At 37.1% G+C, this 27,614-nt stretch overlaps 1 protein-coding gene across 2 annotated transcripts; it reads left to right on the forward strand.

Annotated features, from left to right (window-relative positions):
* Positions 1 to 24,617: 24,617 nt before the first annotated feature.
* Positions 24,618 to 26,363, forward strand: LOC104771297 (protein WAVE-DAMPENED 2-like). Of its 2 annotated transcripts, none has more exons than XM_010495801.3 (6): positions 24,618 to 24,766; positions 25,116 to 25,285; positions 25,369 to 25,509; positions 25,618 to 25,689; positions 25,764 to 25,874; positions 25,966 to 26,363. In XM_010495801.3, the coding sequence occupies exons 2-6, from the start codon at positions 25,124 to 25,126 to the stop codon at positions 26,089 to 26,091; spliced, it is 612 nt and encodes a 203-aa protein (XP_010494103.1). In that variant the 5' UTR covers positions 24,618 to 24,766; positions 25,116 to 25,123; the 3' UTR covers positions 26,092 to 26,363. The 2 variants fall into 2 exon arrangements, with proteins under 2 accessions (XP_010494103.1, XP_087362172.1); XM_087506046.1 differs by having other exon boundaries at positions 25,119 to 25,285.
* The last annotated feature ends 1,251 nt before the right edge of the window (positions 26,364 to 27,614 follow it).

The raw sequence follows: 27,614 nt of genomic DNA on the forward strand, positions 1-27,614 counted from the left end.
TCCCAAACCCAACAAATGAACCACCTAGTCCTATCTAGTTTGAAAAATGCAAACTAGAACTACACAAGGTCTTACTCTTGTCAGTTCAAACCTAACACTTTCTACCAAGCTCAATCCCAAAAATAGGCCTCACACACTCAAGAATAAACAAGGCTTGAAAGAAGGTTTGGTTTAGGGGTAGGAGAACTGATCTTAATGATTTAATCAGCTACTTGGATCAACAAGAGTGGTAAAAAGGAGAAAGATGATCCAAATATGTATATAGTATCCATGAGTTTAAAGCAATGCACACATTGATAATTATAAGTCAATATTAGGTTCTTATAAATAGGAAATGGCATCAAATCACAACATGCTTCAATTTAGACCAAATGCAATGCAAGAATTCAAGGCTTGGATCAATCTTATGCTTCTAACTACTCAACTAGCATCAAAGTACTATTAACTTGGGCATTGATCCTAGTCTAGTGAATAAGCTAGCTAACAAGGAAAACTCATCATAGATCCCTAATGCAAATATTATACAATTCTATATGAAACATGCTAAACAAGATCCTAATATGCAATGCAAACTACATGAACACTCTTTTTTTATGAAGATTTTTTTCAAAAAATTTCAAATTTTTAGGGTTTTTCTATGCCTTAGATGCTATGCAAATACTAATATGAAGATGCTAAAAATTTGAAATAAGAACACAAAACACAACATCAAATGCTATTTCAAACCCTCCCCCAAACTTAAATCACACAGTCCTCTGTGTGAAAGAAATTTGTAAGAGGATTCAAGATTAAAAACAAAACACAACTATGAAATGCAATGATATTTACAAGTGAAGGTGATGATGGTACCATGTAGTATTGAGGTGGGATGGGAGGGTAACTTGGAGATGGAGTTTGGGGCAGCTCGACTATGGCAACCGACCTTGACTCGGTCGAGTACGTGTCCGAGTAGGGGGGTCGAGCTGGACTGCGAATCTCAAATGGCTGTCCCTTCCTCTTCTATTCAGACTCCCTTGCTTCCCTGACCATGAAAACACTAAAGCAAAAATCAAAATACCAAAATTCCAAAGCAATATATACAGGGATACCTTAGGGACTTCCTCCCTAGTGAGCTTGTTTAAAGTCACTAAGCTTGACTTTTGATTGCCTTTTCAGGCTTGAGTTAGAGACCAAGGGGGTGATGAAATCCCCCTGGTTCTACTTGATAACCTTTGTGTTCCTTTTTGATCACTACCTCCTTAGCACTTGAATCATGTTTCTTTTTAACCTTGAGCTTTGGCCTTGCTCTCTTCAAAGTCCTTTTGTTCAGCTTGACTTGGAGATCCTTGACTAAAGCAGTCAGTTCTTGAACAGAATTCTTAAGCTTCTCCACTGAATCTTCTTGAAAGGTTAGCTTACCCCTTGAAGCATTTTCCTCACTTGAGACCTCATGATCCTCCTTTCTTTTGATAGTGTAAGGTGGATCATATTTTGAAGGCAGATTAGTGGGATTGTTGATGTCAAACTTCATAGTGAAGTCTTCTGTCAGGTGGAGCTTGATAGTCCCCATCTTCACATCAATAACAGCCCCAGCTGTAGCTAAGAATGGCCTTCCCAAGATAAGAGGGTCTTCAGGCTCTTGTTCCATGCTCATGATTGCAAAATCAGTTGGGATCCTTGCTTCTCCTATTTTGATAGGGAGGTTTTCAATCACTCCAACCACATCCCTCTTGGATCCATCTGCTAGACTGACATAGTAGTTGCTGTCCTTGAAGTCCTCATACCCCAACTTCTCAGCCACTGAGTATGGCATCAAGCTCACTGAAGCTCCTAAATCACAAAGGCACTTATTGAAGTGCATGTAGCTGATGGAACAGGGTAAGTTGAATGAGCCTGGATCTTCAAGCTTTGTTGGGACAATAGCTTTCCCAATCTCTTTCAAATCCTTCATATCTTGGTCATGAGCCCTCTTCTTTGACATCTCACGTAAAAAATCCTGACAGAGAGGGTATGGAGCATACTGTTCCAAAGCAGGTCCTCTCTTTTCTTCTTGGTAAGCAATGATGACCTCTTGTACGGCCATCACTTCCTTCTTCTCAATTACACCCTCTTCTTTCAAGGCTTTCTCTTTCTCTTGTTGTAAAGCTATCTTCTCCTTTTTCTCAATGATCTCCCTGAGTTCTCTTATCTTTTGTGCCTTGAAACGCCCTGGGAATGGTAGAGGTGGTTTGTAAGCAGGAGGAATGTATCTAGCAGGCTTAACAGCTTCTGTGTCTTCAACTCGATCAGTCACTCGATCGTGTGTGTGGTCGAGCACCTGGTCGAGTTGTTTCTCTGCTTCAGTCTGCTCCGTAAAACCTTCACTCTGGGCTTCAATTAGTGATGAATCCTCCCCACCTTGAACCTCACTGCCCGCAGTGACATATTCCTCATGGAGATGGATAGCTTTAGCAGTGAACTCCCTTTGGTTTTGAATAGCTTGTTGAGGATGTTGGTGTGGCTTAGGAGGTAAAGTATAAGCAATGGAGCTCTCCATGTACTGGAATGAAGAGGTCAGACTCTCAAGCTGGTGACTCAGGTCATGAGAATAGGAATTCAATTTTTGGTTCAGCTCTTCAAACTGCCTTGCCTCCTCAATCTGTTGATTGGCTTGCCCAAGCAATAGTTGTTGCATCATGGCTCTTAAGTCAGGTTCTATGGCTTGGTAGGTCTGAAACGCTGGAGGGTGACACCACTGAGTCTGGAAACCTTGTTGCTGGTGCATGGGTGCATAATAGAACTCACTGCCTTGAAACATGGTTACTGACTCGAACAGACACTCGGTCGAGCACAGGCTCGAGTTGATGGTCAGTCGACTGGGAAGTGCTGTCTATTTAGATCCGGCGTCTGACTCGATCAGGTGCTTGATCACGACTCGGTCGAGTGGTGGTCGAGTTGATGGTCGAGCTGGCACCTGAAACTCAATCACAGACAAGCAGGAGAAGAAACAAGAGCAGTAGTGAACAAGTGGTTATACGAACTTAATCTTAGACTAATATGGATCCTAAATGTCACAAAAACACACTCAAATGGGCAACGGCGCCAAATAGAAACAAGTTTTATTTTATGGTGGTGAATGATGATGAATGTATGCAATGGTGGTATGAATGGAATGATGGATGGGTGTTTCAATTCCCCTTATGCTGTTGCAGTATAAGAGGTATCAATCCTAAATGAGTGTTTGTGAACAATTAAGATATGCATATGAATCTAAGTTAAGACAAATGTAAAGATTGCTTGTCACTAACAATCCTAAGATGGATATGTAAAGATGCAGAGAGTAAACTACAAGAACTAAGAACTAAATGCAAATGAAACTGAATGATTGTAACAGTAATGAAGCAAGAACAGAAATAGAAACTACTACTAATGAACTAATGCAAGACAATTAATGAACTGAAAACTAAACGAATGCAACTAGAATGAGACAGGAATGAAACAGGAAAATCACAAATCATAAACAAGAGTTCTAGGGATGAACTCGAGCAAGCACTCGACCGAGTGTAGGTCGAGTGGGAGGTCGAGTTGGTTAAATCCGGAAAACAGAGCAACACAATAAAAACAGAGCAATGCAAATACGAATCAAACAACAAGCAAGCAACATGATTAAGACTTTAAAATCAATAAACAAAGAAGGTCCTGAGGATGGATTCATGGGATGAACTAATCATTGTGGTTATCTAAATTGGTCAACAAATCTCAAGCAAACTTTGAGCTAACCTCTAGACATATAAATCTAAGACAAGTTTCTCCCACTCTCATGGTCAAGAAACAATCAAACCTATGCAATTCTAGACTTGTTCTCACACAGTAAAGAATCTACACAAGCAGGCATTAAGCAATACATCTCAAACCAAACAAGACCTCTAATCTCTTAGCAAGCCTAATGGTAAGCTCTAGATCTAGCCTTACATATGCTTCTTAAACATTGGTGTGATGCTAAGAAGCTTGAGATCAGATCCTACCCTCTCAGATATAGGATCAGCATTAAGAACATCTAGCCTAGAAGAGATCTACAACAATCAAGCTTGACCAAATCACACAAACCACAAGATCAATCTATCCTCTCCCATCCTCAAGATCCTAAGCAAACTACTCACAACAATACATGATGAACAAAGTCAAAAACCCAGAAAATATTGAAACTTTCATTATTAGAAAGATGAAACAAAGATCTTCAATATTGATGAAAGGATCAAACTCAAATTCTCAATATTAAGAAAGTTATGAAACCAACAATATTGAGGAATTTAGTCTTTTTCAAGTACAAGATCTAAGGAAAATAAAGTGCAAAAAGAATAATTCCCAAAAAGGTAAAAACTAGGTTTAGAGAATATCTAAAAAGCTGGACTCTTTTGTGGCTGCAGGTACAAGGCTTTATATGGGAGAGGAGGTGGAAGCCCTAAAAATACAAAAAGTCAAAGTAGTCAACGGCTCGGTCAACTTGACCAGTGCTCGGTCGAGTGGCTTGGTCGAGCTGGCTTCTCTCGTGCAATCTCCACTCGGTCGAGTCCTCCTCAGCACACGGTAGAGTGTCTGGTCGAGTGTGCGGTCGAGTTGGACTCTGGACCTTGGTTCTTCAGCCTTAACTCCCTTGTTTCCTCCTCATGAGTGCTTCACATCTCTTCTCCATTGCTTCCATGCTCCTTAAGCTCCAAAATCACCTGTTTATGCATGAAAAGATGCAAATGCAATGCAACTAAACTCTAATGCATGATTAGTGCTAAAGCTACACAATAATGGCCTAAATGGATAGCAAAAGATGCAAAAGATGTTAATAAACTAAGGGAAAACAAGGTAAAATATATGAACATCAGACTCTGAGATGTCCTGAGGAGTTTTGGGTGGACATAGGGGTCCACCACTTGATTGGTGATGCTCAGGTGTGGTGGAGATCAGTGGCTGCTAGGAGAGTGTAGAGGGAGATGACTTGGGCTGACTTCGTGGGGGAGTTCAACCGCAAGTACTTTCCGAGAGAGGCATTGGACCGGTTGGAGGTGCAGTTTCCTCAGTTATCTCAAGGGACGCGGTCAGTGTGGGAGCTGGACTTGGAGTTCAGTCGACTTCTATCTTATGGGGGTCGGGCTATGGAGGCTCAGATCATGAGGTTTTTGAGGGCACTACGTGATGATTTGAGGGTTCAGTGTAGAGGGCAGAGCTATGCTACGCGTGCAGAGTTGGCTGAGACTGTAGCAGAGATCGAGGAGGATATCCGGGCACAATCAATGGCGGTTAGTCCAGCAGTTCAGCCTAGTAAGGCTCCGCATCATGGAAGTTCTAGCAGAGGCGGCAAGCCTCTGCAGGGAACCAAGAGGAGGTTGGAGGCTATGCAGAGGCCGAGTGGTGCGAGTTGCTTCGGGTATGGGAGCAAGGATCACAAAATTGGTAGCTGTCCCAAGAGGAGTGCTCCGACGGCAGCGGCTCGTGTATGCTATCATTGCAGGGAGCCAGGGCACATCACGCCTTGTGTCCCAAGTTGCAGCCGGTGGCAGTGGCAGCATTGCAGCAGGTGCAGCCGGGAGGGCAGCAGGTGGCATGGATTAAGCAGGCGCCACGGGTGTACATGACTGCAGACACTGGAGGAACCAGTGTCGGGACGATCACAAGTATAATTTCTGGTACTTAAACTTTATGAATTTCAGTAGGTTCAGATTTTATGTTTTTCCTATGATAAAGTGTTAGGTTCTCAACACATGAGGTTTGTGTAGGGACCTTGTTGGTGGGCGAGTTTAAGTCCCACGTTACGTTTGATTCTGGAGCTTCTCATAGCTTCATTACTCTGGATGGTGCAGAGAGTGCGGGAATCAGAGGGGATCCCAGGGAGCGTACATGAGTTGTCATAGTTGCGGGAGGCAAGTTCGTGAGAGTTATTGGACGAGCTAGAGGAGTTGATATTCAGATCGCAGTAGAGTCGTGGCCAACGGATTTGCTTATCAGTCCAGTGGAGTTATATGATGTTATTCTCGGGATGGATTGGTTGCATATGGTGCATTTGGATTGTCATCAGGGTAGAGTGGATTTTGAGTGTTCAAGAGGGAAGTTGATTTTTCAGGGTATTAGACCGACTTCGGGGAGTCTCGTGATCTTGGCCATTCAGGCTAGGAAGATGATCGAGAAGGGCCGGGAGTCTTATCTGGTTACTATATCTATGCCAGAGTCAGTGGGGAAGTCTATGGTTAGCGGTATTCAGGTTGTGGAGGAATTTGAGGATGTGTTTTAGTCATTGCAGGGATTAACACCATCTAGGTCTGATCCTTTTACTATTGAACTGAAACCGAGGAAGACGCTGTTATCCAAGGCTCCTTACAGAATGGCTCCAGCAGAGATGGCAGAGCTAAAGAAGCAGTTAGAGGATTTGTTGAGTAAGGGATCCATCTGTCCTAGTGTATCACCATGGAGAGCGTCGGTGTTTTTTGTGAAAAAGAAGGATGGGAGTTTCCGGTTGTGTATTGATTATCGGGGTTTGAACCGGGTCAATGTGAAGAATAAGTACCCTCTTCCCATGATCGATGAGTTGTTGGATCAGTTGAGAGGTTATACTTGGTTCTCCAAGGTAAATCTGGCGTCGGGTTATCATCAGATACCGATAGATGAGGCAGATGTGAGGAAGACGGCTTTCAGGACGAGGTATGGGCATTATGAGTGTGTGGTGATGCCTTTCGGGTTGACTAACGCACCAGCAGCGTTTATGAGGTTGATGAACTGCGTGTTTCAAGAGTTTCTGGACGTGTATGTCATCATTTTCATTAACGATATCCTAGTTTATTCTAAGATTCATGATGAGCATGCAGTGCATTTGAGGGCAGTTCTGGAGAAGCTGCGGGAGCAGAAGTTGTTTGCTAAGTTGAGCAAGTGCATTTTTTGGCTGCGTGAGATGGGATTTTTGGGTCACATTATTTCTGCAGAGGGGGTATTTGTAGATCCGGAGAAGATTCAGGCTATCAGGGATTGGCCTAGACTGCAGAATGCCACAGAGATCAGGAGTTTCCTCGGTTTGGCAGGTTACTACAGGAGGTTTGTGCAGGGCTTTGCGAGTAAGGCACGCCCGATGACTAAGTTGACAGGGAAGGATGTTCCTTTTGTTTGGTCACAGAAGTGTGAGGAGGGCTTTGCAAGCCTTAACGAGATGTTGACTACTACGCCAGTGTTGGCTTTGCCTGAGCAGGGAGAATCCTATGTGGTTTATACTAATGCGTCTAGAGTTGGCTTGGGGTGTGTGTTGATGCAGAATGGGAAGGTGATTGCCTATGCTTCGCAGCAATTGCAGAAGCATGAGGGCATCTATCCTACTCATGATTTGGAGATGGCTGCTGTAGTTTTTGCCCTGAAGATTTGGAGATCTTATCTTTATGGTGCAAAGGTGCAGGTGTTTACAGATCATAAGAGCCTGAAGTATATATTCACTCAGCCTGAGCTGAATTTGAGACAGAGGCGGTGGATGGAACTTGTGGCAGATTATGATTTGGAGATAGCCTATCACCCTGGTAAGGCTAACTTGGTTGCAGATGCTCTGAGTCGGAAGAGGGTAGCTTCAGCTCAGGAGCAGGAGATGGAGTCTCTGGTAGGAGAGATCAGTGCTTTGAGGTTATGTGTTGTGTCTTAAGAACCGTTGGGTTTGGAGGCAGTTGATTCAGCAGATCTTCTGAGTATGGTGCGTTTGGCTCAGGAGTAGGATTTGGGGCTGGTAAATGTCTCTAAGGATGTTGATTTAGAGTATCAGGTCTCAGATAATGGTACTATCTTGGTGCACGGTTGGATTTGTGTGCCCAAGGATGAGGAGTTGAGGCAGGAGATCCTGAGAGAGGCTCATGCGAGTTAGTTTTCTATTCATCTAAGAGAGACTAAGATGTACCATGACCTCAAGAGGTACTATCACTGGGTCGGGATGAAGAAGGATGTAGCTAGTTGGGTCGCGAGGTGCGATGTGTGTCAGCTAGTGAAGGCTGAGCATCAGGTTCCAGGCGGGTTACTGAAGAGTCTACCCATTCCTGAGTGAAGTGGGATATAATCATGATGAATTTCATGGTAGGATTACCAGTGTCTCGGACTTTTGATGCTATTTGGGTCATTGTGGACCGGTTGACTAAGTTAACACATTTTCTGGCAATTAAGAAGACTGATGGAGCAACGGTCTTGGCTAAGAAGTATATGAGGGAGATAGTCAGATTGCATGGGATGTAGGCGAATATCGTGTCTGATAGAGATTCTAAGTTCATTTTGGTGTTCTAGAAGGTATTTCAGGCAGAGATGGGCACTACGGTGCATATGAGTACAGCTTATTATCCCAAGACAGATGGACAGTCAGAGCGGACGATCCAGACGCTGGAGGATTTGCTGAGGATGTGTGTGTTGGATTGAGGTGGCCATTGGGCAGATCACCTGAACCTAGTAGAGTTTGATTACAACAACAACTATCAGGCGAGTATTAAGATAGCTCCTTATGAGGATTTGTATGGGAGGCCATGTCGTACACCGTTATGCTGGACTCAGGTGGGAGAGAGGAGCATGTTTGGTGCTAGTTTTGTTCAGGAGACCTCAGAGAAGATTTGGGTTCTCAAGCTGAACATGAAGGAGGCTCAGGATAGGCAGAGGAGTTATGCCAATAGGAGGAGGAGAGATCTTGAGTTTCAGGTAGGAGACAGAGTGTACCTCAAGATGTCCATGTTGTGGAGTCCGAACAGGTCATTGACAGAGACTAAGTTGAGTCCAAGGTTTATGGGTCCGTTCAGAGTGGTTGAGCGGGTGAGACCGGTAGCATATAGGCTGGAGTTGCCTGAGGTTATGCGTGTGTTCCACAAGGTTTTCCATATTTCTATGTTGCGGAAGTGTCTCCGTGAGGATGATCAGTTGTTGGCTAAGATTCCTGAAGATCTTCAGCCTAACATGACTTTGGAGGCGAGACCAGTGAGGGTTCTTGGGAGGAGGATCAAGGAATTTTGGAAGAAGAAGATTCATTTGATGAGAGTCCTTTGGGACTGTGATGGTGTTGAGGAGCAGACTTGGGAGCCTGAGGCGAGGATGAAGGCAAGGTTTAAGAAGTGGTATGAGAAGCAGGCCGCGACTTGAGCTTGTCTAGCCTCGTCCCATCTGTAATCCATGGCTGGAGCGGGAATGGAGTATTCCAGCCCATCTCTCTTGTTTACTTGGTCGCGTAGGGGTGGTTGGTTATGCGACTAAGTAACAAGATGAGGTGGTGTTTGGGGTACAAAATTCCCGTGAAGCGGGGTTTTGGAGGAAAGTTTCCTGAAATAGAGATTTTTAAAAGTGGAAAGTTTCGAGAAGTGGGAAGTTCTAAAAATGGAAAGTTTTATGTGAGTTAGAATTTGTCCATTTTTAGTGGTTGTGAGCCTTGGAGGGGCTTATGTGGCCTCTGTGGCGGGCTTTTTAGCCATTGTGTGGCCTTTGTGACGGGCTGTTTAGCCAATTGTGTGACCTTTGTGGCGGGCTGTTTAGCCAATTGTGTTGCCTTTGTGGCGGGCTGTTTAGCCAATTGCGTGGCCTTTGTAGCGGGCTGTCTAGCCAATGTTGCCTGTTTAGGCGGTCCTTCGGGATGTGTGCTCTTTAAGATGGTCCTTCGGGACGACTGGCCTTGGTGGCGGTCCTTTTTAGGACATTTGTTTGGCCTTGGTGGCGGTCCTTTTTAGGAAATTTGTTTGGCCTTGGTGGCGGTCCTATTTAGGACATTTGTTTGGCTTTGGTGGCGGTCCTGTTTAGGACATTTGTTTGGCCTTGGTGGCGGTCATGTTAAGGACATTTGTTTTGCCTTGGTGGCGGTCCTGTCTAGGACATTTGTTTGGCCTTCGTGGCGGCCCGTGTGGCATGTATATGATCCTTGTGTGGTCATGTGGTATTCCAGTGAGGGGATATGTGGTTGGTAGGACATTGTGATGTTTTACGCGAGCCACGGGAAAGAAACCTTGATAAGGATAGGACTCAGACGTGTTCAGAATTGTTTGCTCGCGACTCTTGGGGGACTTTGGTTCTCCTAGTACTGCCATATTCTGAGACTTTGTGGCTTGGGAGTATGGTTGGTATATCGACTTCGAATGACGATCCTGGGGCGCGCTGTAGGTTGGCAACCCGAGAGACGAATATTGGACTTCCATAAATATTATTGCATGCAGGCTTAGGCCTAATAAGGATCCAATAAAAACTCAAGGTTGAGACCTATGAGTAAAGGAAAGTCCAAAAGTCGAGAGCAAATAATGCCTGGAGCGTGAGTCTATCGCCTAGAGGTGACTTTCCATAGATCGGTCAGAGGAGTGCGGGTCGTGGAGATGGTAGCAGGGGAGTCCTTGGCTGATGGTTGTTCAAGATTCGAGGACGAATCTATGTTGGTGGGGGAGAGTTGTAACATCCGCGAACCAAAATCCCGGTTTAGGGATTGCATCGGTTGATGCAAGGTTGGTTTTCTGCGGACGATTAAGTTAAACGCTGCGTTTTGGGTTAGGAAAACCCTTGAGTTTTTGTCTCATTAGTCGTGTTTAGCCGCTTTTGAGAGAAAACGAAAGAGAGAAAAGTTCCCTAAATGTTCTTGAGTGTTCTTGGTGATTTCTGGTGATTGGAGGCGTTTCCTGTAGAAATCTGTAGCCGAGATCGTAGTAGGAGCATTCTAGGAGCGTGTTCTTGCTTGTTTAAGGTTCAGAAACTTCTTGGCAAAGGTATGTGCATGACCATGGCTTATCTAAGCTGGAGATCTCTCTGATTTGCTTGTTATGTGTTTTTAGGCTTGTTAGATTGTTATTTGGGACGTTTGGAAACTTTCTTGTGGTTTGGGATCGAGTTTTGTGGTTGTAGGAACGAAGATTCGGCGAGAAGCTTCGGGGGAAACGATGCTCGGCATGTGCATCGGTCGATGCACTTTGTGCGTCGGTCGATGCAAGTGCGAGGACAGCGCGTAAAACCTAGGGTTTTCGTGCTATGTCGAGCATGTGTCGGTTGATGCAATGGGAGTATTGGTTGATGCAAGTGAACCTTGCATCGGTCGATGCATATCATGCATCGGTCGACAAAACCCCAACTGGTGTCGGTCAATGCATGCATGGTGTCGGTCGATGCAGGGTCCTGGTTTGTTATTGTTGATTGTTGATTGATGGTTAGAGATGTCTCTATTGCTTGTGTGTATAGCCCAGTAAATAGGAGGATTGCCTTACTGAGTATTTATAAAATACTCATGCATTGCAATTTGTGTTTGTGGTGCAGGTAAAAGCAAAGTGTGATCGTGGAATCAAGGCAATGAAGAGGAGGATGTTATAGGGACTCGATTGGTTGTTTTCTGGCATTGCTAGGTTGCTAGAGTTAGGTCATTAGAAACATTGCTAGGTTGCTGGTTTTTATGTTTCATGTTGTTTGAATTTTGGATATTGTTATGTTATAGTTATTGGTTTATTATTAGATATTTATTGGATATTGGTATTTGTTATTTCCGCTGTTGGTTGTGATTGTGGTTAGGTGGCTAGTGGATATGGGACCACTAATTGTAGTTTATTTATTATTATTATTATTTATTATTTATTTATATATAAAAAAATGGGTCGGGTCGTTTCAACTTTTTCATATAAGATATGTTAAACATACAAAAACGGCGGTTAACAACATAACCCCAGAAACTAAAGCCAGCGGATAAAGGTCATCCCTGGAAGCTTAAGCCGGTAGGTAACACACCTCCGGAAACTAGGACTTATAGAACATAAACAAAAGCCAAGACCTAAAGTAAAAGTTTACAAAGGGAAACAGAAAACGATCAAAGGTCTAAAACTGCCTAACTGAAACTGAGCGAATTCCACTAAGCTTTCCCAAAGATCCTGTAAGCGCCGGAGAGTACCCAGAAGACCGGAAGCACTAAGATAGTGCACCGTAGAAAAGCCATCACCAAATCGGCATGAATGAAAGCAGAATTCATACCATAACAGAGAAGCAGATACCACAACCACCACAACAAACCAGAATCCCATGGAGGGCGATCAAAACTAGGAGCAAAGAAAAACCTTGCGAATCGACTTGAGACAAGTCAAAGAAGACCAGCAGCTCTTACATGCGGACCCTCGTCGACCCAGCTTCAGCCATCTACAGACTCAAAACTGGTAACCTCCTCGCAAGAGAAGAGCTGAAGGACGATTCCACTGCTATTGTCTAGAACTCAACTCCAAAACTCCAAAAAGCCACAGAGGAGAGCTAGTAGATGACTAGCAATAAAAAAAACATCCGAATGACAAGCACAAGGAACGATACCTAGCTCTCAACGCCAACACTAACAGACCAGCATACCCAAACTAGCAGAAGAACTAAGAACCAATTCAAACCCTTAACTAGAGAAGGCAGATTTGCGAAGATAACGGAAACCACATCTCAAAGAAAACTAAAACCCTCGGTAAAAGCCACAACGACACTAAAACCAACACAAACTTGTTGAAAACTCGCAATCCAAAGAAGAGACAAGAGAGATACAATAACAGTCCATGAAACGACACGCGTTCATCTCCTTGAAGCCACCAGCCACAAGAGCACCACCAGATATGAGCCACAACCTAGACTAATCCGTTAAGCAAACAGATCCATCTCTAACCACAACCAACTCTCACCGCCGATGGCTTCCCCTCCTACAAACTTTCTTCGCTTCATAGAGGATTTTGATGACAAGACCGCTACAACTCTGAAAGCAACAGATATAAACCGAGCAGACCAAGGAAAACGAAGACTAAGAAGCAAGACAAAGTTTTACACTCTCCCACAGCGCTGGCAAGGAGCCCGGCAGCCGGAGAGGGCAAATCAAAAATATCAAGTTTTTCTCGCGGTGGCTGGAATCGGAAGAGAAATTAGGGCGACCGAAGGCTAATGTGAGTTCGACAACAAAAGTAATATTGGTTTGGCAAAAAAAAATGGTAATATTGGTAATGGTAATAATGAAGGGGAAATAAAGTAATTGAGTCTTAAGAAACAATGATTTGACAATAGTGTTACCATTGATATTGCTTTAACTTTGCGGCGAATTTGTCCGATAGCCAAAACAAAAAAAAAAGGAACAAAGAAAATATTCCAATAATAAACAAAATTAAGTGAGTAACCATTGGCTGAGGTAAAAAAAACAAGAGGGGGGTAAGGTGAGGGATACGCGCAGTCAGCAAAGAGTGTTGGTGTAGAAGATTTTTTTTTATTAATTTATTTTGGATAAATAGATTATACTCCTTTACATTTTATCTTAATATATCTTTTCAACAAAATTAATTAAAATTTTGAAATTTATCATAAAAAGTTATATTTTTTTCAGCATTCTACATAACTTGAATTTTTAAATTTAGATGTTGAAAATTTTACATGATGAATAGTGTTTATAATAAGTATATATATCTGATCTATAAGATTTAAACTCAAATCATATATGTAAAAGCAGTATAAATAAATTTTGAATGTAAAAATATAACTTAAATCGAATTAAACTTACAATAAAGAAAAAAATGTTATATCCCACAACATAGGCTATCCAAGCAACCATGGTAAACGCTAACCGTAAGGAAATAAAACATAGGCAACTCAAACGACCATATTAAATGCACAAAAAAATGTTAAGGATACAACATAGATAACCCAAACAACCTTGTTAAAAACTAACCGTAAGAGGTGAAATATAGACAACTCAATAAAATTGTTTATGTATTTCTAAGTATACTTGAATCTATGTAAGTATGCAATGTTAATAATTGGAACTTGAAAAATATATATATTTTTAAATGGAATAGAGTGTTGTTGTGTTCTATATACGTTAAAGTGGTATAAATAAATTTTGAATGTGCAAATAATGTATATTTTAAATGAAATGTTAATTTATAAATATATAATAAATGAAATTTTGAAATAGTATAAAAAATGTATAGAACATAGATAAAAATCAAAATGCGAAATAAACTCACAACAAAGAAAAATGTTATACCCTAGAGATACAACATAAGCAACCCAAGCAACCGTGTTAAATGCTAACCGTAAAAGATAAAATATAGACAATTCAAACGACCGAATTAAACACACAAAAAATGTTATACCCTAAGAGATACAACATATGCAATCCACATAGATAGCTCAAACCGAATTAAACGCACAACAAAGAAAAATCACTACACCCTAAAGGACACAAAATAGGCAACCCAGATCAATGTATTAAACACTAGCCGTATATGCCCTCCATATTAACCGAGTTAAATGCTGACAATCAAACAATATAATATTTAAATTATTTATGTATTTCTAATTATAGTTTGAATTAATGTATGTATGCAATGTAAATAATTTGAAACTTGAGAAATATACTTTTAAAAATGGAATAGAGCGTTGTTGTGTTCTATATATTACAAATATTTTTGTTATTTTATTTAGTGTATAAATTATATTTTCTCGTCCTAATATCTTTAAATCATAGTAAACATAAAAAAAAATATGTAGTTTTAACTGAGTTTGTGAAATTAAAATGGTTTGTTCAAAGAAAATTTATTGCAAAATATGAAAAAGTAAAGAAAAAAAATGAGAGCTAATGAGAGATGGCAGAAATATGTAAGCATATAGAAAGAAGAATACATACATAGACAAAAGAGTAGGGGCGAGTGGCAACTGTTAATCATTAGTGGGCTAGAATTTTCATCCCTTTATAATAAAACGGAAGCACACAACATTGTTTTGTAGACTATATAATTTTAATAAGTTGGTTACAAATAGTATATAGATTAATTGATAGATTAATTCGTTACAAGTCAAATAGTGGATGCAACTTTAATTTATTTCCGAAAATCTTAAAGAGAATATTCTAAAGAATCATTTAACTTACCATATTAATTTCATTTATTAAATTATTCATCCATATTAAAATCTTTTGATATCTAACTTAACATATTAATTTGTTAATTATCATTATACTTCACCTATCATTTTTATATATGAGTCTATTTTGTGAAACAAATAAATTATTATATTATTTATTATAATTAAAAAATAGTTTTATTTCCGGATATACCACAGGTTGAGTTTTAAAAACAAATATAAATTCTTCAATCTATAAAATATTCAAGCTTTAGTAGTATTATTCTTTAAAAATAAAATCTATTAAATTAAAATTTTTACTGAGTATGTCAAAATTTGAATATTTAAATTTAATTTCATATTTGTTTTTGTTAAATTTTATAGTTTTATATAGTATAAGAAACTTTTAATAATTTATTTTGAAACAAAAATATTGAAATATTGAAACTTGATATAAAAATTATAAACTATTAACACTCTAATATGATTTGTTATAGCAATGTCAATAATATGTCACTATAATATGAAAGAATCTCAAAAAGCCAAGTATATTAAAAAAAGTATAACAATATATTAAATTACTCATAATATAATAACTCGCTTTTTAAAAACAAAATTTACAAAATTATGGCTTATAATGACATTCAAGTCATGATGTAGAATTGTTGAAATAATTTCACATACATAAACTAATACAACATATTAAAATTTTATTTTAAAATATAAAATATACAAAATTGTGTATAAAATAAAATTTAACCATTGTTATAGCACAAGTACATATCTAGAATCATTAACAATATAAAACTTACAAAATATGTGTCTTTTTTCAAGCCATCATATTTAGCATATGATTTTATTGCATAATGTTTTATCCAAAAAAACTTTTAAAACAATCATATAAATTATATTTTATATAAAAATTACAATAGAAATAAAATAAATTTCAACCCGTACTCTAACACATGTCTTAATCTAGTTAGTATATATTATATAGAGTATATGATTTTTTCATGGTAGAATAGCTAGACAGTGAATTGTAATTTTTTTGTTGGTCATTCCTATCAATTTCCCTTAACTCTGTGTTTGTGTTTTGTCGAACCAAATTGATTGGTATTACAGGAAGAGGGGACATGTGGGTGGGTATGAAGGCATTAATGGTTAGTGAGTGACATCAAATCAATTAGGATTTCCACAAGGTATCATACCTAGGCCTGGGACAAAATAACCGGATCCGCCGGATATCCGGATCCGTATCTGGTATCCGATCCGAAAATCCGGATATCCGGTAAAACGGATCCGGATTCGGATTTTACATTTCACTATCCGGCCGGATACGGATACGGATCCGGATACTGAAAAAAATTCGGGTTGGATATCCGGATCCGCCCAAATGTATATTATATTATATTTTTAAGATATATTTATTAGATGTGAAATAAATACGTATATGTAGTGCAGATATGGAAGATAAATTTTGCTTTTGTCGATGTGGGACCTTTCAACTGTCCCTTCCTTCGTCCACTTATCCCACATCGAGTATAAAAGAAAAATGTGTCCTACTTCTTCTCTATAAATAAGGCCAAACCCTTCTATTCTCTCACAATTGCTTATTGGGTTTTCCAAATGAAGCCCATCTAACAAAATAAACCGGATTTCGGATATCCGACGGATAACCGAGATTTTATCGGATAACCGAAAACCGGATATCCGGGATTTCGGTTCCGGATTCGGATAGTAGAATTGTCTATCCGGCCGGATCGGATACGGATCCGGATACCATCAAAAAGGCCGGATATCCGGCTCCGGTCCAGGCCTAATTCATACCCCAATATTTCACACTTCTATTTCACACTTCTATTTTTTTTCCTTCTTATGTTTGAAAAGGACATTAATTTGTCTTACTTTTTTCAACTATTCCATTAATTTGAATCTAAATTGCTATCAGTTTTTGATATATTTTAGAAATAATTTTTTAAAATGTTTTCATCGGAAACCTAATAAACATAAGAAAAAACAAGAGTAAGAGTAAGATGGAGAGGAAAAGATGTTTCATAAATTCATTTCTCAGTTGTCCATCAATTATTGGTTCTATTATTAATATTATATATATATATATATATATCTTAGAAAACTTACATAATTTTTAGAAATTAAATTAAACAGTTTTACAGATGGTACTACTCTTAGTCTTAGTTCTTGACTTGAAGTTGATAACATTATGTATCCTTCAATCAAAATATATTACATAATTTTTTGGGTCAAAATATTCATTATATTAGCAATTTGAATTGATCCACTGTGTTTTGGAAAGATCTAGAGTGTTTGCGCTATGAATGGTGATAAATATTTTCATTATTTGGCTTTCTAATCGTTGAGACCAATTCAATAGCCAAATATAATGTTCTACATATACAAATTACAATTTATATGTATATTATAAATAATATATATTCAGCATCTTGCTCATCATGTCTACTTATTCGCAAGAATAGTTGAGAATAATCAGAAAAATCTTATCTTGTTATGAAATTGGAGGTTATGATAGAGAGGGAACATGGGACTGAATTCGGTGAAAAAGAAAAGGACATTAAACGCACATGCCATGTTGGTTTGGGTAAAAAACTTTTCCCCCTCTTCCATTGCAACGTCACATCTTCATCTCCAATTTCATGAAATTAAAAGACATTAATAACCCATTTCACCATTTTACCTTTTTTTTTTTTTGATGAAAATGAAAGGGTAGCAAATGGACCAATTGCTTTCACAAAAAAAAACAAAGAAAAAATGAAACCCATTTTGAGATTGAACCCATTGAAAAAAAGAACCATTTTAATAGTAGTCCATTTAGTTGATGATGGTAAAATGATAAAGACATAATATAAAATCATATCAGTAGAAAGACAACTTGCATGTTTCTCCTGCTGCTTCCGGGTTTTGAGATCGGAAAGCACATCACCATCTTAGGGCATGTTTATAGGGAGATCAGTTTAGGGTGTTCTTAGAGTATAAATATTGTAAAAATAATGTAATATCAGTAGTTATGAACTTTTGTTAAGAAGTTAGTTATTAGGAGAACATGTGTAAGATTTTAAGATTTAATAATATAATATTCTTAATTTAATAATATTTAATAAATATATAGATTAATGTTTAATAAAAATTTTAAGAATGTTTAATAATATTTAGTAATATAATGTTTATTAATATTTTTAAACATATTACAATTATAAAAATTTATAAAATAATATTTTAATTGCAGCTTATAAAACTTTTACTAAAATTCAAAATACAATGTCATATTTTTATGAAACAAAACAAAACATTGTAAATAAAATTTTTAAAAAAACAAACAAACATATTACTTAATTAATTAAACAAGACAAACATTTTATTTTATTAATACATAGATTAATGTCCAAATTTATTCCAAATATTCTCAATCAAATTCTCCTTTAATTTGCGATGTGCTTATTGGAATTCTTGTTCGTCATAAAGTGTGTATGAATCTTGTTCATCTTCGACAATCATATTATGTAGTAGATAACACCAGTTTAAACATCTACTAATGAAGAGTTTGAGGGATTGAAAACAGCAGAAGAGAGGTTAAAGAGTATTATTTACCGAAATATTATGTAGTTTAGTCACATGAAGGTTTGAAGATCAATATATGAGGTTTCAGATTTTTGACCGATTACAATTATTAGAAAATCTATCCGCTTTATATATTGGACTTGGATTTCTTGTTTGTATTTTAAGTTAATGAAGGATTCTAATATAACTGAAAGTTAAACAACGAAACAACAAACATCAAACAGAACACAACAACAACAACAGGACAGCATATATACATTGATCTAAAAGCTTTTCAGATTCAGCAGACACTCGCACTAGACCAGAAACAAACGGTGACTCTTGTCTTACCAATCTTCAAGATCTAGTAACCTCCCTGAATAAACGCATTAAGGCGTTGAAGCTCCTCACGATGCTCACTCACCACAGCTCGGACCACATCTCCAATGGACACCATTCCGATCATCTTCGGATCTTTGTTCAGACCTCCTTTGAACTCTTTGAAAGTGCTTTGGTAAAGTTTTGTCTGCAGTTTGTAAATCAAGGAGAGAATATATATCAGCATTTGTATCTCATCTTCCAAACCAACACTCATAAAACATGGAGGATCAGATCTTAGTCCTCATCAACATACCTTTCTTTCTCAAGTTTTGACTTCAGCTCCTCAATCTTTGAATTAACCTCATTGGACACGCTGCCAGAAAAATATACAAGGATTGAAGCAAGAATCAGCTAACAAACTAACAACACTTAAAAGAGCATTAGAACATGATAAATTTGGTCTGCGATAGAAGATCCAGACTAATCCATGTACAACGAGCTTGATATCTTATCAATCAAATACACATAATCAATTGCACAACAGATCGATTAACCAATATAAAAATGCTTGAGCATATGATCGAACACCTTTAGCTTCATCTGCCTACATCTAGTTGATAAAATTAGGTTTGCGATACAAGATCCAGACTAATTAATTCATGTAACAAATTGAAGAAACGCTCCATAGAATCAAACGATCGCCATAAATTTCTCGATGATCTCATAGCAAAAAATTGAAATCTAAGGTGACGGTGATATTCAACTAAACATTCCATAACCTAATCGGAGAGGAACATGTAACCAAGAGATTATATTATCACCTGGAGATGCTTTCTTCCTTCTTCTTACGGCCATCCTCGTCCGCCTTCTCTCTGATTTTCTGCAACGCCGACATGAGTCCTTTGAGATCGCTGCGTATGATCAACACAGAAAACACAATCGCGAGTCATAATTTAGCCAAAACCAGAAGAAACAAAGAAGAAGAAGACGAAGCGAAAAACACAAAACGGACCTAGATTCATCGGAAAACATAATCGCGAGTCACAATTTAGCAAAAACGAGAAGAAACGAAGAAGAATACGAAGCGGAAAACAAAAAAAAACGGACCTAGAATCATCGGGATCGGAATCGTCCTGGAGTTTAGCCTTGACCGTTGGCTTCTTCTTGAGCGATTGCGGCGGCTCTGGCTGAGCTCTCTTATTAGAAGTCGCCCCGGTGTTTCAATGGCCGGACAGAGGAGATGACGGTGAGGGAAAAAAAATCTCTCGCCGTTTCGCCTGCTCGAGGTTTGCGAGAGACGAAGAAAAAATAAAAACAAAACTTTCCAAGCCTTGGAAAAAATAAAACGTAACTTGGGGGAAAATGGTGACACGTTACCATAAGAACAGATCTTATTCAAAATCACTTGGACTGCTCTTGTGGGCACTATTCATTAAATTTTATTTTTAAAAGGCCCAATATCACATGGGGTGATCCACCTATAAACATGGCCTTAGCGTCTTGCCATATTTGTCAGTCTTTTACGGACAAATAAATATTTGGGTTTACCTACTGATAATACTTGGGTTTACCCTAGAATCACTTTATTCACTCTTTATTAGCTTAACAAATAAAAATAAAATAATATGCCATATCATGCTATATTTAAAAATAAATTAAAGTTAAAATTAGAAAAACAAAACAGATTATGTAAACAAAATCAGTATACATATAGCCACTCTTTTACAAACCTAAACCAAAATAAAATTTCATTTAATTGTAAAATTTAAAACTCTAATCAGTCTTTTATAAATCCAAAACGATATATAATTTCATTTTTTACGTCAAAATCTATATATATTTTCGTTTTAATTGTTAAAAACTCTGACTACTTTTTATAAACCCAAATCGATATATAATTTTGTTTTAGTTATAAAATCAAAACCCCAATCTTTTAAAAAATCTAAACCGAGATATAATTTTGTTTAATTGTAAAGACTAAACCCTCATCCTCTTTCATAAATCCAAACCGACATTAATTTTGTTTAATTGTAAAATCTAAACTCTAATGCTCTTTTATAAATCCAAACCGATATATAACCTCATTTGATTGTAAAATGTAAAAACAAACTGATATTTAACCTTGTTTAATTAAAAAAATATACAGATTTTGTTTTTTTTTAATCTGTTTTTTTTTTCTCTATTATAGTTTTGATTTTTTTTAATATAGTATGTGGGATTGGAGAATCAATTTCACAACGTCGAAGTGATTTGGGAACGGAGGCGCTATCAACCGTCCTAGTTCTGAACTGACCGTAAGACTTTCCGAAGTGAATTGAAAAGTTGTGTGTTTTTATTGATATTTGAGGCACCATCTTACAATTTGATCTATCTCTTTTATACTATCACTACAATCATTAAATTAGTACGGATTCTCCTCCGTTAATTTGGCGTTTCATTTACTGCAAATTGTAATCAAATCCCACTTGTTACGCCCTTGCTGATCCGAACTCTGAGGTGGCCCTCAGCTCGGCGAATCCCTCATCCATTCTTCTGGATTGGACCTTCATATCTTAATGGGACGCACTATCACTCTTCTTTAAGTCGGGCTGACCGACTGAAGCGACCCGACCCATTTTCTTATAGTAATAATAATATAATTAAATACTCCACAATATTTAATTACAATTCGAACAATAAACCAACAACAAATCAATATGCACAGCGGAAGACAAACCAAACCAACTCTAAATTTATATAAATACAGTATCAATCATAACCAATATAAACCAGCAACCTAGCATAATTATATCCAAGTTTCCAATAACATAACCATGAACACACAAACGAGACCCTAGATCATCCTCCTCCTCATCGCCATGATTCCACGTCACATACCTGCACACCACAAACAACAATTGAGATGCGTAAGTATTATCACAAATACTTAGTGAGACAATCCTCCAATCTACTGGGCTATACACACAAGCATTTGAGAATCCAATGTCAAACAATCATCCAACCAATACAATCAAATCAGGAAAAACAAGTGATAATCGACCGCGTACGAAGGTTGGTGTCGACCGACATCATAGTAGTGTCGATCGACACTGACAAACTGGTGTCGACCGAAACCTGCTTGACACCTCCCGAAAACTCTAGTTGTGTCGACCGACACTTCCACATAGTGTCGATCGACACTCCATAGATTTCCCGAGCCGTCCTCACTCTAGTGTCGACCAACACACTAATGGTGTCGATCAACACTGATGCCGAAGATCGTCTTCCTCGATGCTCCATTGCACATCTCTGCCTCCAAATGTTTCCCAAGCATTCCAAACTCTTCCACAAGCCACAAAAGGCCATAGAAACCCCAAATCGACCACAAGCAAGCAAGGAATTAATCAAGCAACTCAAAGAACACAAAAACATAGAATTATCAAGCTTAGATAAGTCATGGTCATGCACTTACCTCTTTTGAAGAAACTTCTAACCCAACAACGACGAATCCAACCCTTAGAAGGCTTCTCCTTCGTTCCTAGCACAAAATCTTCACTCCACAGCAATAGATCTTTCAAAACCAGCTAAGAATCTCTCCAAAAAGCCTCCAACTCTCAAGAACACTTTTTATCCCTCTAACTCTCTCTAAACAGCGACAAAACACTTTTCCAAAACCCTTTTGGTCGACTTCTTACATATGTATCCCGGTTTGGAAATCCCATTAAACCAAACCACTCCAATTCGACGATTTAAAACGATCTGGTCGAACCAGAAATAGCTGGTGTCGATCAACACTACCCTTGGTGTCGATCGACACCCATCCCCAAAATTCCCAATTTGGTTCACGAATATTACACCGACTTCCGCATCTGTGTTGAACGGGCTGACAGACTCGGTACCAACATAGTATTACTTGGTATATTACTCTATTTTCATTAGTTATGTTAAGCTAATAAGTGGTGAATAGGAAGGTAAGGTTCATCTCTAAAAATGAATCTAAATATTTTTCATTTTTATATACTTTTGGTTTTTAGATGATCTAAATTTATTTATGATACAAAGTTATACTACAAAAAAAACAAACATATTGTATCACTTAAATAGTATCACAAAACTAAGTGATATTATTTCAAATTACTTTTCAATAATTGATATAAAAATTATAATTTTACATCGGTTACAATAATTGATTTGATATTTTTATGACATCATTTCATTATAATTGATGCAAATTTAAATAATTTACATCACTTTTAAAATAATGAAACAAAATATATAAATTTACTTCACTTAATAATTGATGTATTTATTAATTTCTATTAACATCACTTAGAAAAATGATCCAAAATTTACATCATTTAAAAAATGTTGCTAGTAAAATTATGTGTCAAATTAATATATTAACTGAACTAAAAGAAAAAAAATATTATGTTACTCTTTAATCGACTAAAACTAAAATTTAAATTGAGAAAAAAAGAAAAAAAGAAAACAGAATAGCTTATATCCCACATCCGCTGTATAAAAAAATGCTCTCCTAATTAATATATTCTCTTAACTTAGTCGTACATCTTTAATGGGATAACAACTATTTGCGTGGATCCCATCATAAATACAATATAAGAGAATTTGTTAGAAATATCTTTTTTGAGATACCTTTTTCAAAAATAATTTTTTTTTGAACATTTTCATTTTTCCCCTCTTTTACACAATTACAATATATTAAATTAATTTTTAATTTTTTTTTCTGAGATTTGGATTCTCTAATTTATATTTAGAGTATAGTTTTAAGGGGTAGGGTTTAGTATTTGGGGTTTAGAGTTTAGAATTTATTTATTTTATATATTAAAAAGTGTGTTTTGAAAATAGACAGCATAGAAGGGTATTTTTGAAAAATGACATAGAATATAGGTAAATTATCAAATGAATATATAATAAACAAATATGATTCAAATATAAATAGTTAAATATTATACTAAAAAATTATTTTCATATAATTTATTATAATATTCATTTTAACATCAATTTTTCTGAAATAATATAAATATTTAACATTAGTTTTGATAAATAATGCAAATATTTTATATATAAAAATTTAGTAAAAATGATTTAAGACTTGCAACATTTTTTTAGCATCATTTAAACATGATACAAATATAATATATAAATGATGTGAAACCATTTTTTTTTTGTAGTAATTACTAAACTAAAACAAGATAGGATTTTTTTGGTAGTTTTTTCCCAAAACCAAATTGATTTTTAAAAAAAAAAAACGTGGATATCTTCTTTGTGTCGACCATTTAAAGTTTTCATCTCTTTCAATCACAAAATTTGTAGTCTAGCTCTATTTTGTCTGTCAGCAAGATTCTAAGCCACAATTCAACGCTAAAAAAAAAGATTTCGAAACAAAGTACCCAAAAAGTTGTAGAAATTTTTAAAAGCTAAAGACAAGAGGACCCAAAGATAGATTCGAGATCATAAGAATCGGGTCGTTGGGTGTTCTATCCCTTGTGTTGGCGTTAGCTAACGTCGTCAACATTGACGACGCGAACTCAAAAGCACGACAAAAGCAAAAGAAGTTTTCACATGTTATCCGAGGATGTTTTATATTACGCGACAATTTTTCAATTCAACTTTGTCGACACATATAAATTAAGATAAAAATGCAATTATCTTTGACTGTTTTAAATATCATTTTTCAGTTCAGAAAGCAAAAAAAGAAACGTGACTATAAGTTTCAATTGATAAAAAATTAAGTTTCTATTCATCAACAACCTTTTATTTTTGGCTGAACAATCATCTTTTCGTATATTTCATTCCCAAGAATTTATATTTAGAATTAAAAATTACTAGAAATAGACGAAAGCTGTTAAAGGAAATTATACAAAAAAAAACAAAAAGAAAAAACAGAGCCAATATATATCCAACAGCTAACAAACCAACACACTTCCAAAACAGTCACCGCACGAAAACAGAACCAATCTTTATTTTCTTGAGAGAGATAAAAAAAAAAAAAAATCTTTTGTTCTTGTCTGAACGGCAGATCGGAAACTGTAGGCTTATCAAGAATTATTGTTCAATCAGACAAGATCTTGTAAGAAGATTATATCACATTTCTTTGTTTCCATTTTTTTTTCTCCCCCTATTTATCTATTTTGTTCGAGGAAAATGTGATTTCATTTCTTAATCCTTTCTACTCAAATTGTTTTTGAAAGAGTTCTATCTATTATCCAATTTCTGTGGGTTTATGTGAATTTTGCTGGTCATTTCTTTTCTGATTCTGACGAAATTCAGATAATCAGCAACCTAATCTTGGTTTAAATATTGGAAAACAACAGATTTCAAACCTTTAGCGTTTGGAGTTAATTAAAATGGAATTTAACATAAATTTGTTCAAAATTTAATTTGGAATCATTGTTTTTAATTTTGGTGAATACTGGCAGTAGTTGAAATGAGAAGAGAAGTTGTTGGGTCGGTGAGCACCGATGCATCTAATGAAAGGGTTCACGTGTCTCCCAAGATAGCTGCAGAGGAAGAAGATTATGAGGTTAAGGAATGCACTGAGGAGAATTCTCTCTCTCAAAATCATAGATCTTCTAGTGTAATCACAAAGGTATTGTATTAAAGAGAAGGGATGATAATGAATTGAGATTTGAAAGTGGTTTTTTTCACTCTTTCTGTTCTTGATTATATCAGAATGATGTGAAGAAGAAGCATTTGGATCATGAAGAAGATGATTGTTCTGTTGCTTCTTCGTTAAAGAATGCAAAGTCGAAAGTAACTCATGGAACCGCTCCACGATTTAGGAGTGCACAGCGCGCTGAGAAACGCAAAGAGGTAGTTCAATTGTGTCTACTACATTTACTAATAACCTAACAGATAATATATAATAAGTTAGTTATATTCTGTTTTGTTCTTATTTTTAAAGTCTTTTTGTGATTTTAGTATTACCAAAAGCTTGAAGAGAAACACCAAGCACTTGAAGCTGAAAGGATCGAGCTTGAACAAAGGCAAAAGGCAAGAATCTTTTTAGTAACTAAATCAAGAAAAATGTTTTCTGAAAATCTAAAATGGGAAACACAAATTTGCAGGAAGAACAAGAAGCAGCTATTAAACAGCTTCGGAAAAACCTCAAGTTTAAGGCTAATCCCGTTCCTGATTTCTATTATCAAGGACCTCCCGCGAGACCAGAGCTCAAGAAGGTAAGTCTCTCATCTATGTTAGGATTTAAGATGATCTCACTTGTTTTCTTGTGCGACAAGCAAACTTATGTTCAACGATAATTAAATGTAGTATCCATTGACGCGTCCTAAGTCGCCGAAACTCAATCTGTCCCGGAGAAAGAGTTGCAGCGATGCGATTAGTACGAATGGTGAAGAGAATTCAAACTCACAGAACAGCCACAGCGTGGTAGAATAAGGTTGAAGCCCTCAAGAAGAATCCATGGAGGAAGATGTTTCTATTACCTAACTTTACTGGACCGGAGTATACCAAGCTTTTATTTCCGGTTAATTCTGGTATTTGTTCTGTTTCACAGTTGTGCTCCTCAAAACGAGTATTGATTGTTTTGTTTTGTTTTTCACGTCTGTCTCTACTTGATTTCGGTTTTAATTTTACGTAACGTTTTAATATGAAATTGTATATTTTAAGTGTTGAGGAATCTTGGATATAAAGTTTGCATCGATTATATTGGTCGTTGATTTGTATGGAGTTATAATTCCTTTGTTGCTACTTGATAGTTGAATAGAATAGTACTATAGTAGAATAGAAAATGGTATAATTGTCATCTCACTGAAATTTATACAATATAGCTTGATAGCTACAAAATCTTTGAAGAGAGCTGGACCGAACCAAAGATTTTGTTTTTGGGTCTGAATTCGGTAAAGAGAGCTAAACTGTTTGACAAGTTTAGTGTCTTAGTGATCCGTTCTCTGTTCGGTTCGCCCAAACCGAACTGTTAACCATAAACTGTAAACCATTTCAACGTGAGGAACCTACTATGAAAACTGTAATGCTCATCTCCAGCGTACCTTGGACGGTTTAATGGGTACCCTGGTCGAACTTTGGTCGAATTTGTACATAAGTTAAACGATTTGGTCGAAGAAAGGTCGAGGAATGGTCGATGGTCGAAGAAAGGTCGAGGAAAGGTCGATGGTCGATGAAGGGCCGATGGACTGTTAGCTGCTGGAAATCCGAATGTGCGAAGTAGAAATGGGATCTATTGAGAATTTATTGGGATTTTTTGACAGTGCGGATTTGTCGGACATTGTTGTCGGAAGGCTATCGTATTGCGGTACTTTCGGACAGAATTGTCGGTACGCGATCAAGAGAGGGATCGATGGATCGGTCGATCGATGTGCCATTACCGAGAGGCCATCGGTGATACAAGGATTCATGGGCCAGTTTAATGGGCCACACACGTTGGCTCGATGGTTGACGTGGCAAGAAAGATACGCGATCTTTTGGAGCTAGGGCTTCTCGTGGAAATGCGACCCTATATATAGACAGCCAATCATTTGTTAGGGCTTTCACGCATAAGAACTCCGAAAGCAACCAGATAGAGAGATCTAAGCCTTTTGTTCGAGAGTTAGTCGATGAAACGACCCGACCCATTTTTTTAAAATAATAAATAATAATAATAATAATAATAATAATAATAATAATAATAATAATAATAATAATAATAATAATAATAAATATTCTACAACTAATGGTCACATATAGAGAGATCTAAGCCTTTTGTTCGAGAGTTAGTCGATGAAACGACCCGACCCACTTTTTTTTAAATAATAAATAATAATAATAATATTAAATACTATACAACTAGTGGTCCCATACCCATTAGCCACCTAACCACAATCACACAACCGCGGATAACACAACAATAACATTAAACCAATAAATATCCAATAATTAAATAACCAATATTAAAACATAGCAAA

This window comes from Camelina sativa, chromosome 20 (assembly GCF_030686135.1).
Source record: "Camelina sativa cultivar CO46 ecotype springtype chromosome 20, ASM3068613v1".
Lineage (NCBI taxonomy): Eukaryota > Viridiplantae > Streptophyta > Magnoliopsida > Brassicales > Brassicaceae > Camelina > Camelina sativa.